This window comes from Gallinula chloropus (genome assembly GCF_964237585.1).
Source record: "Gallinula chloropus genome assembly, chromosome: 20".
Lineage (NCBI taxonomy): Eukaryota > Metazoa > Chordata > Aves > Gruiformes > Rallidae > Gallinula > Gallinula chloropus.
The window spans coordinates 5,169,187-5,179,289 of NC_140105.1; the positions used below are offsets into that span (position 1 = coordinate 5,169,187).

The following is a 10,103-nucleotide window of genomic DNA, read 5'->3' on the forward strand; positions in this document are numbered from 1 at the left end:
GCGGATGCCTTTCCTCAACTCTGACCCTGTGAGCCGGGGCTGCCGCCAGCCCCGCTCAGGGACGTGCCGGTGGGGTCCCCTGGGATGCACACAGCCCCGCCAGTGTGGGGACAGGGCAAACGCTGCCTGGGGATTGAGTCTTCCTCCCTACGAAACAAGGATTCCCACTCCTGTGGGGCTGCTGCCTCTACTGCCAAGCCCAAGTGAGAGGCTCTTGGCTTCCTACAGCTGCCTTCCAGCAAGCGATGCAGAGGCAATCCAGCTCCATGTCAGACACAGCCCAGATCTGAGCACCTTGAGCAAACTCTTTCCTTCTCTCACGGACAGAGACAGACCACAGCCTCCAACTCCTGCTGCTCCCAAGGGATGCTGGATAGGTGATCGCTCCCACAGATGCCACAGTGCTGCAGCCAGTCATGGCATCTGCAGTGGGGAAGAGCAAGGATCTGGCCCAGCAGCAGCTGCTTGGTGGTCCCATGAGGGATGTGAGGGATCCCTCTCCCCGGCACCCCTCTGCAGTCAGCACGGGGTGGAAGGCACCCATATCTCCTTGCTGCTCCCATCCCATGCACAAGGTCACCTACCGACACCAGCGGGAACCTCCGGGGCACTGTTCAGTGCCACCAGCAGGAAGGGGAGAGGGACAGGTCTGTCCCCACTGGTCACAGGCTGAGCTCCATCCAGCCTGGGATGAGCAGCCTGAGAGGGACAAACGTGCCACCAGTGTCCCCTCTCCCTGCCAGGGCCAGGCAGGGCAGCGCAGCTCTGCCTACACCCAGCCTGAGGGCTCTGGGCCAGCCAGGTCAGACCCCCAGCTGCCTGCCCCTGCTTCCAGCTGGCCAGGCAACGCTGCAGAGCGGAAAAAGCCGTTGCCAAAACCCAGCAGAGCATCTGATCGGTGGCACTTTCCTCGCGCCTTGGCTGGAGCAGGATGTTATCACCCAGCTGCAGCACGGAAGGATTCCCCCGGAACCCTGTTCTGCAGCAGGACCCCATCTACAGGGGACAGGAGAGGGAACTGACAGCTACATGGCCACGATCCCTGCACCACCCTGTGTGTCCCCAGGTGGAACCAGCAACCACCAACAAATGCATTTAGCAACTGACAACACAGTACGTCCCGGGAGAGGCATCTCTGTGTCCCCATGGTAGAAGCAGGAACCCAGACCAGGACCTGTCTCGCCATCCCCATGGGGCCTTGGTGGCTGCTGAGTTATTCCTGGCACTGAGCTCCTGTCCCCCTCCCCTCATCCCAGCTGCTCTGGGGCCAGCAGGGAGGGCAGCGGGTTCCTCCCATTGCCCAGCCTGGTCACCAGAGCCGGCCGGCAGCTGCTCAGGGACCAGCTGGGGACAAGGGCGACATGGAGCAGCGCTGTGTCGTGTGTGTTTGTCCCCCACATACCAGAGGAGGGATTTACAGCAAGGTCAGAGGCATCAGAATACAAATGCGATGGATAAGACAGGGGTTGGACCCAAGGACCCCCAGTCCCAGGGGCTGAGCACCGGTCAGCCCATGTGGGTCTGGGGGACAGTGCAGCACCACCTTTGAAGCCTTAAGAAGCAGGCCCACCTTAGCATCACAGGTAAACTGAGGCAGGAAAGCATTCCAGGAACTTGGTCAAACCAAGGCTGTGCCCAGCTTCCCTGCTGCCTGTGGGGACCCTGCAACCAGCTCAACCTCCTCCATCCTGTCCCCCTGCCTCTGGCGCTCCCCACTCCCCAACCCAACCAAGCAGTGGTGGGATGCAAGCCAAGGCCTGCCCGCTCCCTGGACCCCTGCCGGGAACCCGATCTGTTTACGCCTTCCCAGCACGGCGGGTGCGTGTCGGGAACGGCCCCGGCAAGCCCGAGTTGGCGGCAGAGGCAGGACGTGGGAGCTGAGCGCAGAAACCCCCGCCTGCCGCTTCACAGCATCCTGGGGGAGCGGTGAGGAGAAAGAGGGGAGTGCACAGGGGGAAAAAGGGTCCCCCTCACCTCCCTTGGCTCGTTTCGGTAGGAAAAGGCACTCTTTCTCACATCGTGCAAGCTCTCCAGGGGTACTGTGTGCCCACCACCCTAGCCAGGGAATCACAGCAGGCTGCTCCATGCCCTGGCCCTGATGGCAAATGGCTTTCCGAGCCGTGCCCACCCTGCTGGGAAAGCATACCAGGCCTAGAAGCTGCACGACCCTTCCTGGAAGATGAGGCACTGGTTTTGCAAGCATGTGGCCAGCCATGTATGGGGGCTCAGGAAGCTGACAGCCTTATGCTGGTCCCCATCTCGGTGCCTGGGTTGTCCCCCCTGGGGCTGAGCAGCACCCACCTGCACCATTTATCCATGACAAAACTCATGGGTGACACCGACACCTGGCATGAATTTGGACCCGTGAAGCTGCAGGTGTTTGGAGCAGGGTGCAGAAGGACAGAGCAGAGCTGTGATTTTTGGGTGGGAGGTCAGAGCTGGACCGCCCGGCCCATACCAGGTTTGGAGTGGAGGAAAGGGAGAAGCAGCTCCAGGAGGTCCATGTACAGACCAGCACGTGCTGCTAAATATACCCAGCAGCACAGATGCTCCAAGACACAGCGCTGCCTGTGCCCCAGCTCTGCAGAGGAGGAAGCCAAGGGTTCTCCTAAAGCCCGAGCACCCTCGGGGTTTGGCCACAGAGCAAGGTCAGCAGCAGCTCCTCCTCCATAGGAGCCTCTTCCCCTGCAAGGAGGAGCATTTCCCTTCATAACCTAGCAGGATAAGTAGGTGCACATTCAGGGAAGCCAGGAGGGCTCATCCAGCCCTTCCCACCTGCGTCGGCCCAGCAAAACAAAACCCCGGGTGTGAGAGGGTGGGAGAGCCAAGAGCCAGCCAGGACCTGGGACCAACGCTCCAAGGGGGCAAGAGGCACCTGCAAAGTGGTGGGAGAGGCTGAGCCAGCCCCCACTGCCAGGGACACCTCTAAGCCAGGCACCCAGCACCCATGCTGCACTCCCCAACCGCCCGCACAAGCAGCCAGGGTGCATTACCCAACCAGCTGTGCCTGTGGCTGAGGGCGGCACGACAAAACCTCCGGAGTTTTCACCCTCCCATGGCACAGGGTCAGCCAGTACAGGTTCCAGCTCTCAGGATGGCACCTGGGGAAGGTTGGGGTGGGGGTCTGGGCATGGAGGCAGCGCTGGGTGCTGCACGCTCCCTGCACAGCCTTGGCCGGGGCCCAGGGGGGGAGCGGTGCCGGTGCTGGCAGGGTTTGGCGGAAGCGCAGCCGGACGTGTTGCACCAGGCCTGGGATGCTGCGAGAGCCGCATACCTGCCGCGCGCGCAGGTTTTCCCTGCTCCCTTATCTCCCCATCGGAGCTGTGCTGGGTTGCAGCTCCGGCCTTTCTCCCCGGGGGTTGCAAACGGCTCGGGATGCCTGAGCACCCAGCATGGGCACAGGCTGTTGCCACAGCCCCAGGCGTCCCGCGGGAGCAAGGGATGGGCGAGGGTGTCCGGCCCTGCCCCGGGAGGGTGAAGATCATCCCAGCAGAGCCATTTCCAAGCAGCCTGGGCATCTCCAGACAGGTCCATGACTCACCAGGACACCTCGGCAAGACCTGGGCCACGTTGCAGCCCCAAGGTCCCTCCCTCTCTGTCCCAAACATGATTTTTTTGGGGAAGCCGGGATGGGATTTGGGAGAGCGAGAGTGCTCATAGCTCCTCCCGCCCCCCCCCTCACTTGCTAGAGCAGCCAGAAAAAGGTGGTTTATTGTCATTTAGTTTCTGCCCCTTTCATACTCCTTCGCTGGAGTTTTTGCCAGCGGCGGGCCTCGGGTCTGGCGGGGGGCCAGGCCAGCCGAGGCGCTTTTAAAAACAAAGCAGGGCGCGTGCATGCACACACACACGCACGGCACCCAGTCCCTCTTTTAACTCTTGCTGGGGCCATGCCGCATGGAAGGTGGTTTCCAGCCAGGCGAGCTATTGCATGCTCCTGGCCATCTAGAAACAAGGTTCCATAGGGGGCACGCTGTTGACTGCCACCAAGACGCAATAATTCACTCCTCCCCTTCCCAAGGAAACCTTGCAGCACCGAGATCCCAATGGAGAGGTGGTAGGAAGGATGCTGGTGATGCTGTTGCAGTCCATGGGGACCTGCTTGACCTGAACAGAGACAACGCTGCAATCCCTTTTTAGGTTGCAGGGGAGATTTTTGGACCCAGTGGCTCTGTGGGCACAGGGAGGAGGAGAAGAAAGAGCACAACAAGGTTTTTTTACCTAGAAGCAGCTTCTCTCCTGGGTGGTAGAAAGCTGGGGAGCACCAGCAGCATACACACACACACACAGAGTACCCCCAAACCCCAAACTTTTGCACGGGTCATGGCTATTTGGAAAGCCTTTATCCACCAGCTCCCTCCCACCTGCAACCAGCCCCGTGCCCCCAGCATGTCCCCAGTCCCAGATGGAGGACAGAACATCCGTGTTGGCAGTGTCCTTGCTGCATCCCGTCCTTCCCTGCCTGAGTACAGCCCTGGGGAGCACCGTCCCCATTACGGTGCCCGTGTGCTGCCGGCAGCTGGGCACACACCGTTGCATTGCTCAGGGCTGCCTTCCCTGCCCACCATTGAGCTGTTGGCATCCAAATTCTTCTGTGTTTCTGGGTCAGGCAGCTGGAACAGCTTCTGCAGCCCTTTGGAAGAGTAAGCCGAGCCCCCTGGTCTGGGCAAAGCCCTGTGACATGCCTGAAGGATGGAAATCCCCCTCCTGCACCAAACCTCAGCCTCCCATCTGCAGCACCAGAGATGGTACCAGCCAGCTCCATGCAGAGCCCTGTGGGACCTCCGCATCCCCAGAGAGATGGGTAAGTCCCTGGGCTGCCCCAGTGCTGCCCCTGAGGGAAGGCAGCATGGCCCAGGGCAGCCCCAATAGAGCCCACACTCATCCTCTACCTCCTTTTTTCCCCCACCACTCCTTTACCCATGCAGGGAAAAGGAAGCAGGTGGCCCAGGCTGACAGCAAGGAGCCACAGGCTGCCCTGCCAAAGGGCAAGGACAGAAATACGGACCTGGGAGGGGAGCAGACACGGACCTGTGAACACCTGGAGATAGGGTGCAGAGGGGGAGTGGGGCCAGGTGCCCCAAGGAGGCTTTGCTAAGTGATGCCCAGCACTGCCTCCTCCATCTCCCTGCACAACGCTGTTTGTTCGTGCCTTATCTCCTGCGCTTGGCGCGGTGACGCTTTTCCCGGCTCTGGGCACACCGGTGGCAGCCGGGCCCCTTTCTAAACAACACCCGTTGGAGGCCAGCTTTGAAAAACAACTTCCTCTCACTGCTGCTGCCCTCACAGGGCTCTTCCCAGGGAGAGGGGAGAAAGACAAATAAAAAGAGGGCTTAACCCCGCCATGAACTGGGATAAATGGGATGCGGGTGGGAAAACCCACCAAGCAAACAGCCGGCTGTTGGAGGAGCCCCGCATCCTGGGGAGGCTGGGAGCCAAGGAGGAGAGAAGGATGGACAAACTTCCCCATGCTGTGCAGCTGCAGCCCTGCACACTCCATCCCTGCACACTCCATCCCTGCAGCCACCACACTCGCTGGAGCCTTTGAAGCCTCTTTTCTCCCCCTCCCACCCACCCACCACAGTTCAAAAGCAGGTTTCGGCAGGCTGCGGGGCGGTGGGGTCCCCGACACGGGGCCACCCCCAGCCAGGCTCCCCTGGGCACAGAGCCTCGCCCCGCTCCTGGCTCGGTCTCAGCAGAAAAGGGAGTTTTGCCCGTTTCGGCGGAGTTTCTCGGCGTCTCTCCGCAGGCGTGCCCACAGCCCTTCCGAGCCGGTCCAGCCCGTCAGACCTACAGCACACGGGGAGAGGAGGGGAGGACGTGGCCAAGGATGCTTGGGAACTTGTCCCTGAAGCTTGGGCTTCAAGGGACCTGTCCAGGGCCACTCTTGGGCTCGGTGGCAGGACTGGGTCCAGGCACCTGCACAGGGGCAGGTCTGGAGTGAGCAGGGTGCCCAGACATCCCCAGGGCACTGACAGCACGGAAAACCATGGGGTGTAACAGAGCCAGAAATTGTAAGGATCCTGCCCAAGGCCAGTCCTGGCTCTTCGCAGCAGCCACAGCACACAGAGTGGTCAGGACTTGGGACAAACCTTCCCTGGAAGCAGCAGCAAAGACGAGGATGGTTCTCCTAGGTGAGGGAGGACAGTGTGCTGGGCTTGCTGCATGGCACAAAGTCGCACCCAACCTCATCGCAAGATAATCCCCAAACTGCAAAATGGAGCAACTTCTTCCCCAAGCAAGTACAGAGCCACTGGCACTGAGGGAAGGAAAAAGCCCAGAAGGACACGAAGGGAGAGCAGGTGTTTCTACAGAGGACAGGGACACAGACTGCCTGTGGCAAAGGCTAACAAATCAGGAGAGATATTAAACCTCACGCTTTGGAGCTTAAGCTGATACAGCTACTAGGGATTAGGAGGAAATTTAAGGGGGAGGGAGTTATCCCACATCTGCCTGCTGCAGTCTCACAGTGTGCACAGCAGCATCATACCTCTCCCACCCAGCTGGATGGATGACAGCAGCATCCAAGGGCCGGCATCGCTCTTGGGAAAGCCTTGCTGTGCTTTGTGTTGCTGGGACGTGGCAATGAGGGGCACCAACCCAGGCGTGGGGATAAAGCCAAGCCACCCCTCCACCAGTTTTGTTAACGTTTAACAACTTGCTAGGTCACGGTCCAGACAAAGCAGAGTCCCAGGCACCCATCCCCTGCCCATGATACGTCCAAGGTCTAGAAACCACCAACGTAGCTGGTAAAATGGGCTAAGTCCCTGGTGAAATAGGCCAAAGCTGGCCAGACCCCCCAAAAGCAGCGGCTGAACCCTAGCAGGGCTTTGCTCCCTGTCCCTGAGAGTTTAACACCAGTTTGCTCAGCTGCCACCCTTTCTTTGCACTTCACGCACGTTTAAACAAAACCCTTCACCACTCCCTTGAGGAAGGCAAACAGTGAGTCCAGCTCCCATCGCCTTCCACAGCTCTTCCAGCTCCCAGCTCTCACGGGGTGAGCAGCCCCCAGCATCACCCCAGCATCCCACCATCCCCTGCCCCTTAGCCCTGCACATCCAGGGACGGGGACACATAAACCTTGCCCAGCACCATCCGGCCTCAGGAGTTATCACCCCTTCCCAGGGATGAGAGCCCCAGCCAGGGAGCTCTGCCTCTCACCTCCCCTGGGAGCCCCAGCCCCTCGGTGCTGCTGTGGCTGCCCTGGCCTGGCCAACTGGCGCATTGTTGGGGAGCGCGGCCAGCCCAGGGACATGATTGATCGTCAGGGGAGAAAGGCCAAAGCCGTGACGGGTCGTTTAACAATTTCAATTAAACTCTGCAGCACTTTGACGCGGAGGGGAGGGGAGGGGAGAGAGAGAGAGAGAGAGAGAGAAGGAAATGAAAAAGCGGGAGATTTCTATTGCTGCACCGAGGAACCTCAGCAAAGAGCGGCCAGCGCGGCGGGAGCAGCCCAGCTCTCCCAGAGGAGACCCCTTCTCTGGCCACAGAACTGACCCCAGCGTCACCCAGACATCCCCTTCCCGCGGGCAGGATGCCCTTCCCCTCCTGCCCTTCCCCTCCTGCCCTTCCCGTCCCCAAAACTTTCCCCCTGCCTGCCCGCCCCACCGCCTTGTAATAATAGGTGCTGTGACCCACTTGTACGGCAGCGCTTGCGCGGGGAGGAGGGCTGCGCACGGTGAATATTAAACAACGTGTCCCTGAAGTTCCCGCTGCTGGGACTGGCGCTCGGTTTTTGCTTACGTGCGGTGACTTTTTTAGGCACAGAAAGCCCCGGAGGGCTGATCACAGCAACCCAGCTCCCAATCCACTGAGACAGCAGAAGGACTCTTAGAGGGATTTTTTTTTTTAAATAAAATAATAATAATAATCAGCGTCTCAGCCTGTCATGTGGAAAAGGCACTTTAATGAGCAGCAAATGCTCTGCTCACATGGCACTGGCAAGAGGAGGGAGAGGGAACCGTATGGGATTGGGAGCGGAGTTGCCCTCCGTGCAAGGGATGAGCCTGTGGAGCCAGGCAAGCCCCCCATGGTGGTCCAGCACGGGAGCCCCACTGCAGGCTGGCAGCGGTGGCCTCACAGGGGTCTGGGCTTTTTGCTCCCCCCTCTGCACAAAGGCATAAAATGAAAACACTCAGCACACGCTGCTGACGCCGCTGCAGCGGGGGAGTCGAACATACACACACATTCAGATGGGCGCCCCATGGCTGGAGGGAGGGGAAGACGCTGGAGAGAAAACACAGACGGGGTTTAACTGGGAGAGAGTTACTGGAGGGGACTGGAGAAAACAAGCGTAACTTCACCCCTGCGGGTGCACAGGAGAGGTGAGCTGCAGGCACCCAGCCTGCCCACACCGCCCACCAGCCCGGGGGGAACGGGGCTGCGTCAGCCGGCGGGGTGCTCACGTTATTTACTGCCTTGGGGGTGTCCTTCAGCCCGCCTGCACACGCAAACCTCTCTTGCTCCAGCTCAGGGTACAGGCACAGCCCCTGAGCTGCAAGCAGAGGTGATGGCACCCAGCCTTTTCACCCGGGGAGGGGGGCACCAGGCACCCCCTGTTCTAGGGAGAGGGTGGCTCCCTGCCCCCCTGCATACCCACACAAAGTTTTGGCCCCAGTCAAAAGCTCTCCAGCAGCTGACCCAGGAGAGTTTATCCCCTTCTCGCATTTATAATCCTCAGCCTAACTCACGTTTCCCAGCACCAGCCCCTCCGCCCTGAGCTGCTCCTAAGAAGCCTTAAAGCTTCTTCTCCTGCCCGAGTTTCCCCTCTCCTTCCCCAGGGCAGCTTTTTCCCTTCCAGCTCTTACACACACCCACGAGACCCCCCACGACGAGGAGGCGCAGCCCTGGCAGGGGAGTCCTGCACTCCTCAGCCTACCCCAGCCCGGAGCGGTTCCGCAGACCGGGCAGGCGCCATGCACCTTCCCCCAGCCACGCACCAGGCCGAGCGCCCTTTTATTTACATTTCCCAGTTTCCTCCTCTCGCTAGGTCACGAGAAGAGACCAGAAGCTCAGGTCTCTACAAGGGCACGGTGGCAGCAGCCGTGATTTGCTCTCCCACCTTTCCCACCCTCCACGGCTCCTCCAGACACCATCCGGTGTGTGCTGGACCCCGGTGCCCTTAGAGACCCCCACAAGCCCGATGCTTGCTCCAAGCTGTGCTTGCCGCTGACCTTTCTGAGAGCACGTGCAAGAAAACAGCCCTGCTGAAGGGTTAAACATTACCAGACTGAAATTCAAGGCTTGACGATTGGTTCCAGTCGGCTGGCTAGGATGATAATTTTTCACAAGATAAACATGGCCAGGAGCGAGCGGCAATCGCTAAAGACCCTTTGTAGCGGCATCCCCCCAAGCAGCTTTGCTTCCCCGAGCCGCTGCCGTTTCCCTTCTCCCACCCCTGCTCAGTGGCTCACACCTCAGGCCCCTGGCCCCGAGCCCGAGGGGAACCCCAGCCCTGCCAGGAGGATCGCATATAGCCTGGTCACTCATCCGCACGCGCTATGCTCGCACTCCCGCCTCCAGCTGCAGTGTAACTCGTGTGTCAGGGTGAGTGAGACTCCACTCACGCCCTGGCTTGGATGGCACCGAGCCTGCTGCCGGGACAGGCACCCTGGAACAGGCAGCACTGTCTGGCAGGGAGAGAGAGACCCAGCCCTGTGCCCAGGTACTCACTGCTCTTCGACGCCTTGATCTTGGCCACCAGTTTCTGCACGCCGGGTACATCCCCGTTCTTCACAGCCTGGATAAGCTCTTGCTCTCGCCCCATTGCGGATAGGTGGGAGTGGTGGCACGGAAGGCAGAGACCCTCGGATCCTGGTGGTTTATAAAGCCATGGGAATAAGGCCCTAATTCCTCAAAGCACACTTTGACAGGACAAGAAATCCAGCAAGAAAGGTGCTTTACAGTCCTACAGGACATAAAAACCAGAAGGAAGAAGTCTTTCTGTTACGGGTAGGAGTCCCCTTCTGCGTCGGGAGGAGCAGGACCCGGATGGGGTTCGGTCAGAGAACATGCGATCAGTTAAAACAAGAAATAGTTCAGCGCTCAGGGATGGGCTCCTGGCAGCACCGGGGTTCAGCAGGACAAAGCCAGGGAGCTTGGGGCAG

General features: G+C 60.1%; 1 protein-coding gene across 1 annotated transcript in view; it reads right to left on the minus strand.

Annotated features, from left to right (window-relative positions):
• Positions 1-9,763, minus strand: part of CASKIN2 (CASK interacting protein 2) — a gene marked incomplete at its 5' end in the record, with an annotated part of 30,699 nt that extends 20,936 nt beyond the window's left edge. Inside the window, one exon of the mRNA XM_084273570.1 lies at positions 9,670-9,763. Within this exon, the coding sequence (XP_084129696.1) occupies positions 9,670-9,763 (94 nt within the window). The remainder of the gene's footprint in view (positions 1-9,669) is intronic.
• Between the last annotated feature and the right edge of the window lie 340 nt (positions 9,764-10,103).